Source organism: Periplaneta americana, chromosome 11 (assembly GCF_040183065.1).
Source record: "Periplaneta americana isolate PAMFEO1 chromosome 11, P.americana_PAMFEO1_priV1, whole genome shotgun sequence".
Taxonomy (NCBI): Eukaryota; Metazoa; Arthropoda; class Insecta; order Blattodea; family Blattidae; genus Periplaneta; species Periplaneta americana.
The window spans coordinates 146,708,514-146,730,969 of NC_091127.1; the positions used below are offsets into that span (position 1 = coordinate 146,708,514).

The window sequence follows — 22,456 nt, forward strand, 5'->3', positions numbered from 1 at the left end:
GAATGATTAAGTTACAAATAGTCCTTTGTTAGTAATTACTCTCCTAATACATAAATACATTGAGTAGAATATGTCCTTAACCCAAAAAATAGATAAATACCTAGATTGTAGAGGAAGTGATATGAAGCAATGAGGGTTGTGTCCAGTTATGTTTTTTTTTTTCTGTAGGGATAAACTAAAAATACTTAAATATCTTCACATTTTATATAAAATACGAACGTTTGAAAGCAGTTTTATGGTGCTTAAAACTGTCTATTTTGCTCATTGAGACCTATTTTTTGGGTTTTAGAGCCTAAAATTGCTTATTTCTATTTGTTATGTACATATTTTTAAATTTTCGTGTAGCAGTGAAAGAGAATGTTTTGAATGTCATGGGGTAGGTATGGTTCAAATATCCTGTAATAGTTTGGTTGTAGGAATGAAGAAATTTCTGGAAGGTATCTGGTTTAGTTGAGCACTTGAGCAGACAGTGAGAATGTGATGGATCGAGAGGATGTAGTTTTCCCTAAAGAAATCAGTACGGCAAATAATGCACATGCATTGTATTTTTAGGTGCCTCAATCTATGTCTTTAGTGCATATTTTGACCAATTTAGGGCCTATTTTAGTGCCTAAAAATCCGAGGTCTTTGTATGACTTGAAGCTTTCCCGGCGTTTGATGTAACTCTTCTCGGGTTCTCAGCCAGTTGAGTTGGATAGTTGCTCCCAAGCTTTCGATGGCTAGCTCTGCCATCTTCTTCAGGGAATGAAGTGTCATGGGACCATGTCTCGCTGGTATATACATGTCAGTAGGGCTTCCCGCTGTGGGTCAATCAGGAGTGAATTCCTAGTCTCGACCGCTGTCACATTCTGGTTGGTTGAAGCGGTGGCCAATCAGGAGCTAGTTTCTGGTCCCAAACGCCTACCGTATGTTTTGACCACCTTAAATTTCTTCAACAAATGTTTATGCCGATTCATACCTTTGTGTTAAAATTTAAAAAATCCAAAAATGACCCACTCTTGCTAATGCGCGGTCCTGTTTATGTGGACCCTTGAAGAGCGTCTTACCGAGGTTTCACTGTATGTATAACAGTATAACATACTAACACCACGATGACAAAACTTCGAATCACAGTCAGTACAACTGAAACTTTAGGCAGCTAGGTAGCTCAATTGGCAGAGCAACTGGCTACATGCTGGAAGATTCTAGATTCCATCCTCCGTAGTGGTAGCACTGTTCTCATCATCAAAACTTTCAGAATGGCCTTGGGATCCACTCAGCCTCCTGTCAAATTGAGTAGTGGATCTTTCTGAGGAATAAAAGGCAGTTGGAGTGTGGTGCCGACCATATCATCTCATTCTAGTGCCAAAGTCAAGGAAGCATGGAGCTCTAACTCCACTCCGCCTTCATAGTCTATAAATATCTGAATTGATATTTTATTACTCAACTTTAAAAAAACAAGTTTAGTTTTCATTTCTGTGTCCGTAATGTTACTAACATTCCACTATAGGCCAAAATGTCAATACAGTGAAACCTCTCATTTACGGACATCGAAGGGACGTAACAATCTGTCCGCATCTGGGAGGTGTCCTTTATTGGGAGAGAGGTTCCCCAATCTAACAGTAAATTTATAATATGTATTATGTATCCCTTCACACTTTAAATGAAATGTATTACTGTAGTTTAATTCTAAATACAGTATAATGCAGTAAATTCTTTGCAACTTTGAACTACAGTAGATAAGACCAAAAAAGGAAAATACAGTACTGTGCCATGCAATTTTATTCTAGGTCTACAGTTATTCAATACTGTAATTTACAGTTTTCAACTTAATCTTTACGTTCAGGTGCCATGTCTCTCGAAACAGAACAACTGATTGAAGTGAAGAGAATAATCCTACTAACCCTATCATGTGTCGAATACAATTTCATGATCGCAAAAACGTTGGACCCACCAGACAGGTTAAATTTTATGACTTTGTTTATCCACCCGCTTCGAGTTAACAAGGGGTAGCCGGCTGGGCTAGTGGTACCTACGAGACCCTTATTGTCTTCTTTCATGTTAAAGAATTTCTGTACAGGTCTCAAAACTAAATTTTCCATTTGTGTAACACATTAGGTCTTGAAATCCAAGTTCTGTCCGCAGTCAGGAGGTAAAACAAGCTTTAGGACTGTGAAACAGCTGTCCATGTCCGTGTCTGAGACTGTCCGTAAAAGAGAGTTAAATTTATCATTATTTCTATGTTATTTCAGTTGGGACATAATCTGTCCGTAAATGAGGAGTGTCCGTATCTTGGGGTATCCGTAAGGAGAGGTTTCACTGTATATCATGCAATGCTTCACTACAAAGATTCTAACATGAAACGAACTATTTTACTCACCTTTATAGTAATTGTATAGAATAAGGTCTTCAGTTAGTTTCATTTCTTTCTTGTTTTTCTGACGAAGATACAAGACTTGAAAATCATAAAATAAAGGGAAATAATCATCTTTCATTGAATAGTTCATGTCCATTCCACAATAATCCCACAATAATTTTTTGACTTCCTCTTCCGTTTCCTCTTGTTTCTTCCATTTTGACTTGCGTTTTCTCTGTAAAAGAAATTACAACAGTGAACGTCAATTTCAGTAAAACAAAAGTTGACATAAAAAGGAATCCATATTAGTACTCATGTTCTTTCAAGAAATTCATGGTTGTAACTCGTGTAGAAGAGCCTCTGGTATTGATATTGAAAAACAATTTTTGTGACAGCTGTGTAAGACTATATAAACCATTATTCCATTAAAAATTGTAACTTAGACTGTTATTCGGCCCAACACTTCAACTGTTTCATAAATTCTTTCAGCTTTTTTGTGAGCAGACTAGACTAAACGTCATTTCGGAAGGCGGTCAACTTCTATATGCACCGTAGCATTTCTGGTATGTGACGTCACAAGCTTGTACAGTAGAACCAATCAGAATCAGTCTATAACAAGCACTTCCTGAGTTCGTTTGTTCACATGCGAGTGTTTCAATACATTGAATAAGTAAAACTAACATTTACTATGTGTATGTAAGGTAAATAAATGGAAGAAGAGACTAAATAGTGTTTAAGGTGTATAATTATTATAAAAACGTTAACCAGCAGAACGCTGCCGGCCATCTTGATGCTGGCAACAACGTTGCCAACGTGCAAGAAACGAGTGCAGAAGCATGTGGTGTGGGATTGAGAAACGTGCAAAGAATATTGTTAGTGAAGGAAAGAGGGTTTGTTTGGTGTCATGCTTACAGTAATCAACGGCTAAGGCCATTATTGTCTTTTGATAATTTAAATTCTCTCCTGCGCTATTTGTATTGCACGTGCGTGAAGTACGATGTGGCAATGTTGTACGCTTCCTTGCTCTCTCTATATGTCTCTCTCGACGCAAACGCTAGCAGACAACCCGCCTTCCGAATTGCCATGGGCTCTGGATGACAAAAGCTTCTCAACCAAATAATAGCAGACATTTTTCATATTTATTCTGCATTTAAATTTAAGTAAGATATAGTCTAAAATAACTTTCCTCTAAGAAAACGGAGTGAATCCTTAAAACACACAGGCCTATAGGACTTTGAAACTGCTGCTTTCCTAAGTCATCACATCACAAACGATATTTTCAGAATACAGGCAGATGTGAATCCCATATTAAAGATTTTATGACACTGTGTTCTTCTACACGAGTTTCATGAGCTAAGAGAAAAGTTATATCAAGACTCACTTCATTTCTTAGTAAGCTGATGTCACAAGGCAAGTTGGTCCCCTTCCTCAATGGTCTGTCACGCATAGTTTCATCAATTCTGGCAGTTTCCCATGTATCATTCACATTTACTATCATCTCCTTTTCCCTGAAATAAAACATGAAAGTAACAGTTCCTATGTCATTCATCATCAAGTTTTCAGATTGGCTGATATTAACTCAGTGTTGTATGCCACTTCAGGAGCTATGGAGTGATTGAACAACGTGGCTTTGTGTGACACATTTGTTGCAACTGGTCATTCAGTAGTGCGGACACAGTGAAGATTTCGAAATCACTTCAACGTTGATCGACATGTTGCCATCCCATAATTGGCATAATTGAGCCCTACTTTTTCCGAAAAAAACGGACGCACTGTGATGGTCAACTCATAGCATTATGTTACAATGCTGAGAGAATTTGCAATACCTGAATTGAGAAGACATCGGATTGCCCTCAATAGGTTTTGGTTTCAACAGAATGGGGGCTACTAGCCATACCTCAAGAGAATCCATGGCTTTCTTAAGCGAACAGTTTCCAGGATGCCTCATTTCATAGTGCGGGGATGTGGAGTGACCCCCTAGATCACCAGATCTTTCCACATGCGATTATTTTTTCTGGGGCTATCTGAAAGATCAGGTTTACATTGAAAAACCACGGAGCTCTTTCAGAAACCATAACGCGAGAAATTGAGCAATTTCACGTGCTATGCTTGAAAGGTCTATGGACAATTTTTTCACCCGCCTGCAACTATGCCAAGACAAGAACGGTCGCCACTTGGCCGACATTATTTTTAAAACATGAATCACATTTGAGTTTTGTTTGTGCTTCATGTTTCTTAAATGGCATTATATTATGTAATCTTTGTAAAAATAGAAATTGAAATTCGTTCAAAATCATCTGTATTAGAGTGTTTTGAAAAACGTTAACACCTCACTGCCGAATCCTGTATAATACATCCCATGTAAAGGCTCGTCTCCACTATTAAACATTTAACAACATGTTAAATGTTAAATTGTTTACCATTAACATCCCAACATGTTGACTGAACATGTTAATGATAATTTCATTTAACACTTTGTCCACACTGTTAAACATGTTAAACTTGACTTTCTTTGCGTAGTCCACCATAAACAGTCTATGAGATTTTAATGTCGATAGTGTTTTATTTTCAAACCTTGGACAATGGACTCCGATGACGATTTGACTTTTGTAATTGCCTCTATTGCTTGTTACAAGGCCTTGAAAAGGAAGAAAATGAGAATGTGAGTGCAATAATATCTTGGTAAAAGACACTATGCAGGATACATTCTAAACTAGCTTGAAGTTGAAGATCGATTTGATTTAAAAACTTGCTGAGAATGTCAGAACACGATTTTAATATAGTGCTGCAAAAATACTTCCTGTTACATCAGAGAAAGGCACAATTTAAGAGCAGCCATTTTATCTCAATTAAAAAAATTAAAACGCGATTGATTGACTATCATAGGACCTACAACATGATAGATGTTAAATCTAATACGGGTAATATTGTATAATTATTCTTTCCAAAGTTTTACGAACGTTAACATACATCACCAAATACGACCATTGCTGATGTCAACATAGCATTAACATTTAGCGTACGATGAGAGTACGAAAACTCTCTATTGTATTCTCGAGAACAATTAAATAATAATTCCAGTTCTCTAAAACAGTCGGCCTTCTTTGTTTTGTCTCTGTATTCTTCTGCAGACACATCCCACAAACAAGGCCTTTCCATCAATGCATTAATTTCATTCTAATGTATTTTCTTTCCTCCAGTCCATTACTTCGAACAACTTACAGCCAACACCAAGGACCAATGATAGTATAAAAATGATCAAGATACGCGTCATAAAATTGGAACTTATAGCTGTTGCTATGGAAACTGTACGAACTTTGCCGACTGTACCGACGCTGCACAAGCAAATGAATTGACTTGACATGTTTTCCATTGCTGCTGGAAAACACGCCAACATGTTAAAAGTGTTAACTTCAGCATACTCAGTCAACATGTTAAGTCAATTGAGACTTGAAATGTCCATATACATGTTAAATTCAACATGTTATATTTAACATGTTAAATATTTAATAGTGGAGACGAGCCTTAACAGGGGTCTTTAACACATGGCCTGCATGCCACCTTTGCTGTGACTGCTGACCATTTTGAAAAAATAACTACTTAACATTAAAACGTGATTAATCCATTTAATGAAGAAAACATTCATGATAAATAAATACAATTAATAAATGGAAGAAAATAATTTAATGAAGAAAACATGGTATAACTCTTTCACAATATCAATGGAAAACTTGGCAATGCTTTTCCTTGATCAGCTTGTCGAAGTTGGCATCAATGATGGAAATCACACAGTTTTCTCGAGATGTTGGTCCATAATGAGAATTCTTGTCTTGGACTTCACATACTTCATTCTAGAGAAGAATTGCTCACATAAGAATGTGCTTCCTAACAACGTGCACATCTTCAAAGTGCGATGGCAAAGATTTCAATGCATCCTCAGAGTCTGTAAAATGTAAGCAAGGACACAATGAATAATTTTTCTCTCTCGAAGAGTTGTTTAGGAATTCAAGCAGGTCTGTTTGTAGTAGTAGTAGTAGTAGTAGTAGTAGTAGTAGTAGTAGTAATAATAATAATAATAATAATAATAATAATAATCCGTGGCGCTACAGCCCATGAAGGGCCTAGACCAACCAGCCGGCTGCTGGCCTCACACCCACATGCCGAAACATAGGTGGACGACCATCCAACCAGAATGGAAGTATCGTGTGGTTAGCACGATGATCCCCCCAGCCATTATAGCTGGTATTTGCAACTGGATTTCGCTACCTATCGTAGCTCCCCAAGTGCATCACGATGCTGGGTGGGCACCGGTCCCATACACTGGCCGAAAGTTCATGAGAAAATTTCTTCCCCCATGAGGACTCGAACCAGCACGCATTCTGTAACACGAGTTCTAGGCAGGATGGCTTAGACGCCACAGCGCGGGACGTCCGTTTGTAATGCTCCTGGCATTTCGGTAGCACTGACAATGAATGACTTTGAATATAAATCTAAAGTAGACTGTTGGTTATGAAAATTACTAATACCGAAGTGCATCAACATCAGTTAAAAACGCAGTAATCATATCAAATGACAGTTACACAGTAACCATAGTTAAAATGTAATTTCTGTGCACCATTCATAAACAATGATTATTTAAACATGATTAGCTGACACCTCATTTAACCAGCGTAAAGTCTATGATGATACACTCTTTCTACAAAATGACTGAAGGAAAGCATCTATTCCTCTGCAAAGATAATAGTCAACGTCTAAAAATGACTGCGCTTACTCCATTCTACATTGAAACGAACGTGTTCTATATTTTCGAGTTGTATTTGTTGCCTTTGGGCACTTATGTTTATGAGTTGCATTTCTTTGTTTTTCAGTACAGTTAGGTTAAAATCGTATACAAGTGAAAATTAAATGCAAAAATCATTATATCCCAAATGAGTTTGAAGTATTGATAGACTTAATTGCTATATTTAAATATATTATATTTGAAAAAGATGAAATATCCTTAAAGGAAAAGGATGAAGATTAGTACGAATGTGTGTACGATCCAGGACCCCATTCATACAGGAAACTGTATGGAATATTCTAAGATCATCCATAACCTCTCTTTGTTCAGCCAATGACGTAGAGAAAGAGATATTCGAGTGTTCTCTCTTAAAATACAGAAAATATCAGTTGCATAAAATTGTAATATAAGCAGCTGATCCATAGGACAAATACGACTGTTTCTGTGTTACTTTTAAGTGACCCATTTGTTGCAGTAGAAATGACACTGTAGATTTTGATAAACGAAATCCCTTCTGAAATTTTCTGTCACCTAAATCCTCGTAAGAATTCTCTCTTTCCACTAAAGAAACTTCATGCTCGCCATAATCTCTATCCAAGTAATTCAAGTACTGTACAATAATAATCGTCTTCGAAATAATCACCTGTGGATCTGGCCGCCATCTTGTTTTACTTGGTCTACTAATCACTGGTTATCTCCTTTAACTGCTCGAATATGGCCGGTCAGAGATTACCGTGGTTAACCTCCTATTTCAGTTCTAACCAAGGTCGATGCACCATAAAAATGCTTAACCAGGGATTAGGTGGCAATTTTAACCAGTGGTTACAGTAACCGACATTGATGCACATGGGGATAAATCTCCTTCGAACTCACTTCGCAACACAGGTGGCGCAGTGCTGGGCCATAATAGTACATTATGCAACGAGCCTATAATGGTAGTAATTAAGACGCGAGTATGTTTACGAAACGAGCGCAAGCGAGTTTCATAATTTTCATAAGAGCGTCTTAATTACCATTATAGGCAAGTTTCATACGACTTTTTATGCTCGACCATATTTCTAACTTGAAATTATTCATAAGCATTCATGTTATTCTTATCTGACTGGGGAGCGGAACTGACCTTCTGCAATATCTCGTAAATTGTGAGATGTACGCAGACGCGAAAGTATTGATTTTTTCCGAGAAACAAATGTCATTGACCTTGATATAATCTAGAGAGTAAAATAAACATTAACCTTGATATAACCTTGAAATTGATTTAGACATTGAAAAACGAGATGACAAATTGAATTTATTTGAATATTATTTACAATTAACACTAATTATTATAGTAACAGAACATAACCTTCTGCGACAGTATTGGATTTCCAGCCTCCGTGACGTTTCGCTAGTTGTCTTTCGATTGCATATCCGAGAATAATTGATACTTGCGCTTTCATATTGCTACAATGGTGTTTTCTGATTGGTGGAACACCTGAACTTTAATGAATAGGTGTACTTTAATGAGGTCCATTCAAGGGCTGCTACCAGGTGTATAATTACTACATTTCGGCATGGTCGAGCATAAATTCTATCCCATTCCATTTGGAGCTGTGACGGCAAAACACTGTCACACCCCACCTCATCTGAAATCTGGGATAAACTCTGCATCATGCCAATATTGCTTCATTTAAACACAATGAAACAAGAGTATGGTATTAAATTTTACTGAGAAAGCACACATCCAGATAGTTTGTTTCACAATTCAAATAAAGTATTTCAAAACAAAAGGCCAGTATTCTATCCACACCTACCTCACTGAATGACCGACTCGACATTCTCTATCCAGCTCCATGTCTGCATCTGCGTCTGTGTCTGACAATGACCGCTTGACTGACAGAAGAGTGTCGTTATCAGATGATGATGATCTCTTGATAGACATAGGAGATGGTGGTGGTGTCACTAACATTGGAGCCAGTGTTTGAGGTTCTTCATCTTCAGTTCTGTAAGGTGACCGTGTGTCCTCATCGCTCGCTGATTCACTTAGATTAACGTCCACGGTATTTCGGGACAGCTCTTTCAACAACGCCCCCAGCACATGAATTAGCTCTGTGACACTTTCTTGGGATCTGTGCTCTGAAAAAAAAAAAAAAAATTATATCAATTCATTATTAAATTTTATACATAAAAATCACATATATTTCAGATCATAAGCTCACAAACAGAAAACCAAATGTATGGATACAATGGGTAGTAAGAATAAAGCTTAAGTACTTTCTCAAGGTTTATACTTTTGAGTATGAGCACTTCCTGTGATTATATACTCGTAACCACTAGAACATACTCATATTCGTAAGAATAAAGACATTCTACCTAACTCATCTCTACAGCCTTCTTGATCGTTTAAAAGTTAGTATGTACTTGTGTTATCTATCCTCTTTGACCACATTGCACCGTGATGCTCAGTTTTTTTTATAGACTTTCACATGCTATCCGCATCCTGTAGTGGTTTGTTTTGCTTTTTATAAATAAATAAATAAGTAAATAAATAAATAAATAAGCAAATAAACAAATTAATTGATTAAATAATAAAATAAATAAATAAATAAACATGAAAGAGAGAGTGAATCAGATAAACATAAATAAACAGGAAACAAGAAAACAGTACTGGGAAATCGTCATTACGGGATGTTGGATAGAGATTACAATCCATTTCTAGAATTCCAGTTATGCTAATTCTATTTTTTATTATAGAGAGTTTTATATATATATATATATATATATATATATATATATATATATATATATATAATTTAAAGTTATAAGTAATTGCATTTTGCAATTCAAATTTTAAAAAATAAACTGTAATTGTTAATTATATTTAACAATACAATCTAACCTTATAATTTGATAACCATTCATATTTTTATAGGTTATGTTTTTTACGAATAACAAATACGTGTTTAACCTTATTCACATTCACTTTTGTGAAGCATTAAAGGTTTCTGAAGTTCACGTCTTTTTCTATATTTTTCCATGAGGTACTACATCATTCATAAATTCTGCCATTTTTTTTATGTAACTCTAAACTGAACACAAATCAACAAATATTCAGAATTGAGCCTGCTACAAACCATACTCAGAATAACATGAGAACGAACTTATAAATATGAGAATATACTAGATTTTATTCTTATCAAGCATGAGTATATATTCTGTACAAGATGGACACTTGAGTATATTCTACTATGCTTCTATGTTATGAGTACGTAATCAAAAATGAGTAGGTACTCAAATGTTTTTATTCTTACTAACAAGAGTATATACTAAAAAAAGTCCAGTATATACTATATACTCATGTTTATTCTTACCATGGAATACGTTTGTCTGGATCCAAGTGTTTAATGAGCACTGTTTTCACTGTAAGATTCAATGTCTCACCAAAGAACATAACCTACTAGAATACTCAAAATATGCTGTACAGTAGTTCTTTTATAGTGTATTAATGCAATAAGCTCTCATCTGTATGCTCACAGGATAGTTCTCGAGAATATAAATATCCAAATATTTCTTCTTCTTCTTCGAACTGACATTATATAAAGAGGACTTGAGCTGAGATTAAAAGTTGAAAGCATGTGAAGAGAATCATGTGACCTAGTTTAAGACATCATCATATGATATGCGAAAAATAATCACTTAGTGACTGAAAAGACAGCGCTTATTCCGTCAGATCCCAGCCACTTAGTCACTCTTAACGAGTGCACCTCTGCACATGTGTGGACATTGTGCCACTGTCATACGTCTATGATGCAGTGCATGAAGGTAGGCCACTAGAGGGAACCAAAGTGGTGGAACTTAAACTGAGAGGATTCGATCCAACATTGGGATGGGAATCCAATGTGGCTTAGTGCAGCATTTCTCAAATTTTTTTGAACTGGGGACCACTTTTTAAAGTCAGAACAGTTCCGCAGACCAACTTACTCTTGTTCCCTTCGAAAGCAAATTTATCATTTTCGTAGCATATTTTAATACCAGTATACTTATATTTTGAAAGTAACCCTGGCTGGGTTACAGATGCGGCGCCAGATGTGCAGGGAAAAGATGTCGAGAAACCCATGTATATAGTGCTTTAAATCCCTCTTTTGCTGCTGAGAGTAGAATGGGAAGTCGATAGACGGGTAGGGTAATAAATTTAATAAAATGCAGTACTGGGAGAAAAAGTGAAATTCGATTGCCATACATCATTTCTAAACTCTTGAGATTTTAAGCTATAGTGCGATATGCAATTGGTTTGAATTTTATTTTTTCTTCTGTCTTTTTTGAAGGATCACAAAGGCAGAACTCGAGGACCACAGGTGGTCCGCGGACCATAGTTTGAGAAATGCTGGCTTAGTGGATAGAGCATCAGCATCTAGAGCTGAAAACCCGGGTTCAAATCCCTGTGCCGGAGAGAATTTTTCTCCGTTCCACTCATCTTTCATCATAATATGACGCAGAATATCTGCATGGAAATATCATATGTACTTTGGTACATCATAATAATATAGTTTAAGACAGCTGTGGAAATGTATTTCTCTTGTGTGTCGGTTTATTAAGTTCAGGTCAATGGTGTTTATACTGAATTTATAGTGATATCCAGTGTGAGCTTATTATAGTTTTTTTTATTGACAATGTTCAGAATTTCAATGTTTTCTTTAATACATACCATTGTTTTCATTAATTATTTCTTTCAACATATTCAGCTGCAATTTTCCCACACCTGAAGTCTGGAACATTACACTGAAAGCAATCACGACAATAATTTTAGTTAGACTGTTACAAACGTTTAACATAAATGTTACAACATTTTTAACACCAATGAATTAACTAAGCTGCAGCTACATTTTTGTTATTTTATCTGCAGAAGAAAGAGAATGTGTTGTTAAGTGGCCAATGGAAAGGAAAGAATATGAAAAGCTATGTTGCAAACAGAGGAAATCATCATCTGAGATTTTTCAGACTTATGAAAAGCTAAATATAAGTAGATATGAGGCGCGACCAGAAAGTAACTTTCCCACTTGTCCCACAGCTAGCAAACCTGTTATGCGAAGCGACTGCATGTACATGATAGAGTAATGTTCTGGCATGGCGCATGCGTTAGCGGAACTTCCCGAGTGCTCTCAGTAGCTTCGTTGCATTGGTTGAAGATGGACGCTCCTATTCCAGCTCCCGCTGCGTGTGAAGTGTGATCAGTGATAAAGTTTTTGAATGAACAGGGCATAGCACTGATTGAAATTTATCATCAGCTGTGCCAGGTCTATGGACTAACGTCATGAGCAAGCAGATGGTGCATTGCTGCTGTACACAATTTTCAGCAGGACGACAAAATGTGCATGATGAGGAGTGCAGTGGGAGGCCAACCATCATCACAGACGACCTTGTGGATCAACCTCGGAAAAAACCCAACCAGATAATCAACCCAAGCGGGGATCGAACCCGCAAATACCTTTTCAATTTTTTTTTAAGTTCATAATATGTGCACAGTAATCTGTACAGAAATATGCATTGTTGCTAGAATAATTTACTAAAGATTATTATTACTGTGGAATCCCGGCCACCAAGTCACTCAAGTGAGTGCGCTCCTTGTATAATGGCAGTTGACTTAATAAAATGCCAACATACATGCCCAACTTGGAGTCAGGCCACAAAGGGAAAAACGCTGGAGGAGAGGAGTTCGATCCAGTGCTGTGGATTGGACTTCAGCGTAGCTAAATAGTGAGAGCGCTTGGTACGTAGAACCAAGGATCCGGGTTTGATCCCCGGCATCGGAGCGAATTTCTCTCCTCTAATATTAATTATTACCATAACAGATATATTCTGTAGGACCAAAAATAATAATAATAATAATAATAATAATAATAACAATGGTCCATGGTCTGGAACTTAGGTTAAGTTTAGATTTAAGACCTCTCCTGGCACCACATTATCATAATCATCCTATCACATCATCGGGGTAATGTAACTCCGCCTTCCAGGCGCCCCAACCTCAGAAGTGAGTTACAACTAAGCCACGGCCAGGAGAGAAGACCAGAAATGTCGAAAAGACAACCTGGTGGCATTGGATTAAAAAAAAAGTTAAAAAAATAATAATAATAATAATAATAATAATAATAATAATAATAATAATAATAATAATCTTTAGTAAATTCTCAAATCTGGACTAAGTATTCAATACACACACAGTGATATCATTTTCAAGTTCGAGATGTTTTTGCTTTTGTTTTGATGGCAATCATAGATGAGAAATTATTTTGCATAAATACGAGATAGCAAATGTTAACAAAAGTTCTTTTGTAAGGTCGAGATTTTCCTTTGATATAAAATTGGTCTACGCTCTGCAAAAAAAAAAAAAAAAAAAAAAAAGGTCCAGTTTCAACATTCCATCATTAGGTACATACATAATTCAAAGAGTTTTTCCTTCTTATTTTCTGGAATTTCAGCCAGTTGAACGCAACTCTCTAAAAGTGGATTCAGTGTCCATCTGTGACTGTCGCAAATTGTTTTCAGTGGGAAATATTCAAGAAGCTGTTGTTTAAAATCGTACTTTGGGTGGAATCCACTGGTTTTGAGTAAAATTGTTTGCAATTTAACACAGATATGTATTTTTTCAATGGGGTCAAGAACCAATACGGTAGTGGATGGTCGCAAACAGAAGTCTCGTCCAAAAGTGGGTCGCATCTACAAAAGTTTGGGAATCACTGTTTTAAACTGTATGGGCAAAGAATTTCTGTTTGGAAATCTGTGAAATGATATTCCTAATTTACTACTGTCCCCTCTGCCACTAGGATTACTAGAAAAATAAGCAATACAGCAAGGCATTTCAAGGGTTTAAACTTACTGAACTGTAACGAAAATACCACACTGCAGTCAGTAAAAAACATTTTGTACTATTTATTTAGTGCTGTTAGCAGGCATGTTCTAAGCCTGGTAATGTCATAGCTGGTTGTTTTCTGGTTAATTACGGGATAATGAGATGATAGAATGAGAAACTGAAAGCATTTTTGAATATATTCCATCTTAAAGTTTAATTGAAGAATAAATTGTATTTTGTATTGTGATCCCCTTTAAAAAAATCCTTTCAGCTTAAAGTTAACACCATTTTCATTAGTCAGCATAATTTTAACTACCATATTTGCTCTCGTAATTTGCGCACTTTTTAATTAACTTTGGCCACTGAAAACTTGGGGTGCGTAAAATATGCGGATTTTCAAATAAGAGGTCCTGTTCTGAAATACAAGTATTTACTGTAGGGCTAATTTTCTATACCGGTAACTTGTCTCTACCAAGGACAAGCATTGTTAAAGTAGCGGGACTTTGGGGTTTCTTTCTGAAGTAGGTACTTCAGTTGCTGGTGAATGACCTAGGATGAACCGTATGGAAGGAAAATCCCTACTACATGAAAAAAAAATGTACGTAATCCCTACTACACTGAAAAAAATATGTACGTAAATTGTGTGCGCAAAATACACGGAGCAAAAATAAAGTTCAAAATAATCCCTTAAAAATTAGGGTGCGCAAAATACACGGGGGCGCAAATCACGCGAGCAAATACGGTACTTTTTTAATAAATACTCCAAAAAATGTAAGTAAATTTCTTGTTTCACTTTTATTTTTCTGAATTTACCTGTAATCTGCAGGATCTAAGGTGTCACCCTCCACATCAAAAATGTGGTAATTCCGTTTCCGCCGTTTCCAATCTGTTTTTGTCATGACATGTTGCCTGATGGGCAATGGCTTAATAGGTTCATTTCCATCATCAGCTTTCATATCTGGATCTGTTGGAAAAATATAAAACATTACAGTCTTTGTTTATTGACAGATTTATTTACTCATAAGGAAGTACATATGAGTACTGCATCATCAAGGTTTCTCCAAAATTTGACCATCATTGTAATGATGGATAAAACAAGTTGAAAAAATAGAAAATATACCAGGACCAATAATATTTATCATTGCAATAGGGTTATCGTTTCATCAGTTTTTTTTTTTGTATGGAGGGTCGATTGTATTAAGGAGACTGAAGCTGAGGTAAACAATTCTGATATCAAAATGCTTACCAATAACATTTGGTTCAACTTCTGAGAAGTCTTCACATACTACTCTTTTTCTTACCCTCCTACGGGGGACTTTTTCCTGCTCATTAGCATTTTCAGGATCTTCAATATTTTTCTTACTGGTACCAGACTTCCTGAGGACAATAAATAGAAATAATAACGAGTATTAGTATTTTTGACATAGATTTGAGTTGAAAAAAAAAAAAACGCGCATGTGTGCACACACGCGCGCGCACACACACACTCTCTCTCTCTCTCTCTCTCTCACTCACACACACACACACTCACTCACTCACACTCACTCACTCACCCTCTCTCTCTCTCTTTTCAGTGGTGTATGAGCAACAATCAATCGATAAAAATAAACCCTGTCACCACTGCTCCTGCTAGCTGTGATTTCTTTCCTGCTCTCTTTTCTATGTCTGTGTTTTCATACAAATGATTTGAAGTATGCTATGTTACCTTATTATTTTCAAATATTATATTTATTTTATTTTTATTTTATTCGGTTATTTTACGACGCTTTATCAACAGCTTAGGTTATTTAGCGTCTGAATGAGGTAAAGGTGATAATGCAGGTGAAATGAATCCGGGGCCCAGCACCGAAAGTTACCCAACACAAATATTATATGCTGAAGTTATAGTTGTGGTTATAGGAATAACATCCAATAACACAGACTTGTCCAAAAAAGTATGCCAAAATTAGAATTTATTAATTATTTTGAGAAACGTCTTTTGACTTACAACATGTAAAATAAAAATTATATCATATATACATAATGTAAAATGAATACAGAAATGGGAAATAATGCCACAAAACAAGGAAAAGGCTAATAATTGAGTCTTCACATACTATGTTTATCATGGTGTATACATAATATGTTGGTAAGCCTGGAATCTGGAAAGTAACTATAATGTAAAGTTCCATTTTCCATACTGGTTTGGAGTAGGGAAAGAAGTAAAATTCGATATAGTATGAAACAAACTTTCTTTAAACTGGAACTGTTAAAAATCACTCTGTTTTCTTCCGCCTATACAGTAGAAACCTGATTATCCATCACCCTATTAACCGACTGGCAGATTATTCGACTGTCTTTCTCTCGCATTTTTTTTTTTACTATAGAAATATATGAAGTACTGTAGGCCTACATTCATTAGCACGTTCTTTTTTCTAGAGAGGGTTATTATAAGACTTTAATCTTTACACATTATGGTCTACTATTCGAGTTGTCATACTGTATAATGTCTTCATAGGTATCAAAAGAAATCATATTGTGCTAAGTATAAAAAGTGCAAATAACTGAGTGGATTAGGAAACGAGAAACTCATCTCAGAATACGAGATTCAAATCACAACTGTGTGCAATTCAATAAAAATGGAGAATAAAGTGTCTATCTACAACATGAGACCTCCACTATTCGTATCTTTCCACAGACAGCCATTACAAAGATTTTCCTTTTCTCTTAAAAACCCGTTGTTAACAATCAGACATAAATCGGTGAACTTCTGGTCCACTACCTAGCGTGTTGAATAAAAGACCATAGAGGAAATCACGAAAGCATAAGCATTATTCACTAAATTTACGAAAACATTTTATTGTATGGATTATCCGATTTTTTCGATTAACCGTTCAGCCCACTCCGTTCATTATTGTGGATAATAGAGGTTCTACTGTATATGAATTCTTCTTCACTGTCACGCCTCAAAATGAATCATATTACATTAAAAATGTTATTTCTACACGTTTAAGAAAGTTTACCAAGCACAAAGGATTGGTAGAAAACATGTTGAAAATCACTCTAAATGTTTTCTTCCGCCTACATATGAATTCTTCTTCACTGTCACGCCTCAAAATGAAGTCATATTACATTAAAAAAAATGTTATTTCTACACGTTTAAGAAAGTTTACCAAGCACAAAGGATTGGTAGAAAACGTATTCGCGAAATTTAATTATTTTACAGATGATAAATATTATGCAACAATTCGTTGGTAAAACAAGTAAAACTGTTAGGAATTACTAGTGCTTGTCAACTGTTGTGACAAATTTATCAATACGTACAGATTTATGCGATGGAAATGACTGTTTTTTTTTATGTATTTACTAAATTATCGCTAGTAATACAGTAATTTTAGCTTTAAGCAACAGGCCCCGGGTCTCCAGTTCCTTATTCCCCGTTACTCCAAAGTGACTGTGATCCACTGAAGGGCAATATCCAAATCATTTGCTCTACACTTCAGGCCTATGTTATGTAGCCTAATTTGCTCCATTATTCCATAATAAATTGTGGACTTGTGTTGTATTACAATCTGTACAAAAATGACATGGAATCAGACTTACTACACGGTTATATTCTTCAGAAGTATTGCATATGGGCTATTCCATATGAAATCGATCAGTAAAAAACCTCGCATTTTTTTATACTGATACTCTAATTTTTTCCCTACTTATACAAAGTGCTGAGGAGACTGCATTTTCAAAAATATATTATCGAAAGTCAAACGGTTTTCGTATTATTGAGCGACAAATTTAGCGTATTTTATAAAAACAAGCCTCTTTCAGCGCTCAGAACTCTGGAACCATTTACTGCAGAACGTTGAATGGCAGCTTATTTTGAAGCTGACATTTGGTAGGTTATGTTAAGGAGTAATCCTTATTTTTATTGTACACAGAGCGACAGATAATCTGATTTTACTTTTAGGCTTTTTGCTCATTTGTAAAAATGTAAAAAAAATTGAGAAAAAACCTTGCATTATTAAGAGGAATTCGGCATTGTTTGCTTCGTGGTACGGCAATAAGTTTCGAGGGTATTAAATAAATTATTTTCACATGCCTAGACTTGAATGGCACAGTGCCGCACACACTGGCCGAGAGCTGAAGATAAGCGGGCATTGGAAGTCATTTTACTCCTGTGTTTATGAAAACCTGTAATAAAGCTAGCACAGCCATGCGCTACTAGACGACACATCACGTGTTTATGTCTCCTGGCCTTGCTTACCTAGGCTAGCTCCCGACTCACAGTCAGCTGGTTAGTTAACATGCGTACTATCTATTTTCTTTATTTGATATTTTCAATACTTTCTTATCAACGTACCATCAGTAAAAAATATATGTTTATTTGTACTTTCAATGCGGAATCTAACTAAATATTTTAAAAATATTTTTTCCTTGGCAAAGGTGTCTTAATGAAGAAAAATCTAAATTTCTCCATTTCCATAAAAAGTAAGAAAATCTGTTTATATGTCAATATAAACTTTAATTTCTCAGCATAAAAATAAACCATGATTTTAATCATTGGGTGAAAGGGTTTCGGAGCTACAACAGTTTAAAGTTGCTAATTTTATGAAAATACGATAAATTTTAATATTTTTTATTTAAACACTATGAAGTTCTGATGCCTCAAACTTTGCACAAAGCATTGTATCACAGTTCTCTACAGACAAAAAAAGTTTCATTGTATTTAGAAATTGTAAGGTCAATTTTCTCTATATTTCGGTCGATTTGAGATGGAATAGCTCATATGCATCAAATCTGGACAAAAAGGGTTCACTGATAAAACAGTTTCTAGGAAAGGAATTCATATCCATACTCATATATGAACATATTGAAAAGCTAATAGGTCTATTCTTGTTCGGCAATCAACTTAAGAAGACGAATTCAAAGTCAAGACAGTAGAAATGTCCTCGCCATTATCTTTATTTGTCCAAACTATGTTAAAGTGTACCTCTGTGTTTGCTTTATTCATGGCAAACTAAAGATATCGATGTTTACAATGGGCAAATATAGGACACACCTGTTCATACGCAAGATTTCCAGCACTTCAACCATGAACTGCCAGAGATAATCCACGTTGATAGAATACATTTTGGTAGTGTTCTCAATCATCATACCAGCTTGTACAAAATTTAATGCCGCAAGTCCCAATTCACCATCTGCAGCAAGTTCCTCGATGCACTGCATATACTCATCCAAATACTGTCAACAAAATATACAAAGATATCAATTTATTTTCGAAGAAATATCAGACTTCAGTTCACTTCCTTTCTCAATATCAGGTTCTTTGTTTGTTTTACACACATTATCATACAAGTGTTGGGCATGTGTTTGAAAGACATTTCTTTACACAAATTTTTAGAATTATAGTCTATTTGCAGACTGTAGAATGAAGATATGGCTGTAATGAAGTAACTAACGACCAAATGGGAATTAGAAGGAAAACTTAAGAACCCAGATGATACATAGGTACCCTGTGCACTACAATCTGTTGCACAGCTGAAGATCAAACTCAAATGAGACTTGAGAAAAAGTGACGAAAAAGAACTTACCCTTCATAATTGTTGTTGTTGTTTTCTAATGCCAGGCGTTTGACAATAAAGTCATTTGACCTCTTGCACTCCAATATTTTTCGAAGATATTATCATGATCAGCCAATGAAGCACAGATTTTGAGGTGTTCCGAATCCATTTCTTGGTTTGAGTTGCACAATGGGCAGTTAGGGGACTGATATATCTCAATTCTATGCAGATGTTTAGCCAAACAATCATGGCCTGTTGCCAATCTAAATGCAGCTACAGATGATTTTCGTGGTAAATCGGGAATTAACTGTGGATTTTGATGCAGAGAGTTCCATTTTTTGTTATCAAATTTTGTTTGTTGAAGTCTAAGTATGTAGATTTAATAAATCTCTTCACAGAGTAATACGCAGATTTAGTAACAGGTCTGTAAGTAGCAGTGCTGCCCTTCTTTGCTAAAGTATCCACATTCTTCATAAATGTACATTTTTAACAAGAGCCAGAACAGGTCACATTGTCACTCAATTGTACCTACACTGATTTCACATTTCTGATAATCCTACTTGTCTATGGTGTAATAATCATGATGAAGATCTGGAACACATTCTTCTATACTGTCCATCCATAAATCACAAAAGAAGTAAATTAAAATCATCAGTACCAGTTGCAGAAGACACAGTCCTGCAGTATATATTGACTACATCCCAACTCTGGCTACTAGCAACAGGCATCTATAATGAACACCGATCAAAATACCCCTCATTTCTCGTGAAAAACAACTGAATAGACTACAGTGGACTATAGTGAACTTTATGTTGTCAGCAAACAGCTGGATACAGTCATTAAGAAGATTGATTGATTCATAAATGTACATAAAACAGGTGGTCATTACATTATGTAACACCACTACGTAAGAACTTAAAAACCATAGCTTTCATATTAACAATATTCACCAACATACACGTACAATATTCATAAATTAAAAATGGATATCAATTAACATGAGACCTGTCAAATACTCGACAATAAAAACCAAACAATTTACCAATTAACCAGACAGAATACAAATAATTCCTTCTCTAGGATATGAGGTGAAAGAGGTACGGCAATACTATTTTGTGCAATTTAGCTCACAAGATTCCACGAGCACTAGCTAAGCTGAGAATTTGCTGTAACAGCTTCTTAAAAAAACACCTGAAGTCCATGAAACAGTTTCCTGAAATAGCAACAACAGTGAAAGCTAAATCCTTGTGTTTATTTAGAGGAAATGGCAATATATTTGTTTGTGTGTTTACAGCACACTTCAGTTTTAAGGTTATAGACAGACCAATATGATGCAAAGCTCTGATAGGTCAACTACATCCTATGTATTTCTTCCATAATAAATGTCAATCTCCAAAGGTATTTTTATTCCCAGTTGTCAAGACTCCTTTGCCTTCTTTCACTTAAGACAAAAATAACAATCTTACAAATTTCAGTTCAATGTAAGTGGTGCACATGTTAGGTATGAGTGCACATACATCCTCCTCTTGACCTTCATTATTTTATTCCTATCCGACATTCATTTTGCTAGGGTACTCGAAAGCTTCTTGACATCAAACATTTCAATAACCTTGCTAACCACAACACATATACACAATTCATCAAACCATCCCATACAACATAAACATGCAGCTTTCTGTACAATGACACACAGATTAATTAATATACCAATGAACAATGACAACTACACTGAAGAATTAAACACAATAAAATATATAGCACAAGACAATGGATACAACCCTAACATAATAGACACACTAATAAAAAAGGAAAAACAAAAACAGAACAAACCAACACAAACACCACGTGAGAATAAATACATAACATTAACATATCACAATACCAATACTCACAAAATTGCAACTTCATTCAGAAAACTAAAATACAAGATAGCATACAAAACAAATAACACAACACAGAAATATCTAAATAATCACATTGAACATTCAAATAAATATAATTCAACTGGAGTTCACAAACTAAAATGCAATAATTGTCCACATTTTTACATAGGACAGACAGGAAGATCCTTTCATACAAGATATAATGAACATATTAAAGTTATAACCCAACCCTACATCACATCAAATTACGCAGAACATATTATCAACAATAATCATGACTACAATAATATAGAAACAGATATGGAAATTTTACACATCACACCAAAAAGTTCACAGTTAAACATCTTAGAACAATACGAAATATATAAACATACAATAACATACCACAACATATACTTAATACACAATTACAGTTCAATACCCACACATTATTCGATGTCATGATACGTCATAACACAAACAACCAGCCCCCACCATAAGAGCAGCACACCCCCACCCCTACAACCGACAAATGCACATCGCAGAATTCAAGATCACCAGTAGTTCAGAAGACAGTGATGAAGACATAACATCACGTCGAAACGGGCTATCTGTTCAAGGTATATACCTTTTTTTAAAAATGTTAACACTTTTTAACTTGTGATTAAACAATTTTATGTTTTTAACAGTGTTAAAGTGACAATGTAACAATAATTATATGAAACACAGTTACCTTTGATAAATGCTCATGCCACGTCTTTGACAATTTTCCCAGTGGTTTCATGAGCTCTTCGATCTTTGACAAGATCTTACTGCTTACGTTATCATTCGTCATTTTGGAATATCTTTGAGTACTGGTATGCTGCAATAAAAATGAAAACGTAATTACTACAAAAATGCTGAGTAGCCATATATGGTGGATAGTTTGCATGTGGAATTTTGAAGGAAAAACTTTCAAATGGAAGACCACCACGTGATTCAGCAAAAGTATGTACCAGTAGGAAAATATAATTGAAGAGTCGGCTGGAACAACGTTGTAAGTTACAAAATTTTCATTTGGCGTGTTTCCGTGTAATAATGTTGTATGCCATGTTACCTTGTTATACTTCTTGG

At 35.5% G+C, this 22,456-nt stretch overlaps 1 protein-coding gene across 1 annotated transcript in view; it reads right to left on the reverse strand.

The window, feature by feature from the left end:
• The window catches only part of Cap-H2 (Chromosome associated protein H2), a 58,705-nt gene that overhangs the window by 25,489 nt on the left and 10,760 nt on the right, over positions 1-22,456 (reverse strand). Inside the window, exons 3-10 of the mRNA XM_069840190.1 lie at positions 22,077-22,205; positions 18,980-19,161; positions 15,191-15,321; positions 14,758-14,908; positions 11,800-11,873; positions 8,909-9,230; positions 3,717-3,843; positions 2,360-2,570 (exon numbers count right to left, since the gene is read on the reverse strand). Of these exons, the coding sequence (XP_069696291.1) occupies positions 2,360-2,570; positions 3,717-3,843; positions 8,909-9,230; positions 11,800-11,873; positions 14,758-14,908; positions 15,191-15,321; positions 18,980-19,161; positions 22,077-22,178 (1,300 nt within the window). The 5' untranslated portion in view covers positions 22,179-22,205. The remainder of the gene's footprint in view (positions 1-2,359; positions 2,571-3,716; positions 3,844-8,908; positions 9,231-11,799; positions 11,874-14,757; positions 14,909-15,190; positions 15,322-18,979; positions 19,162-22,076; positions 22,206-22,456) is intronic.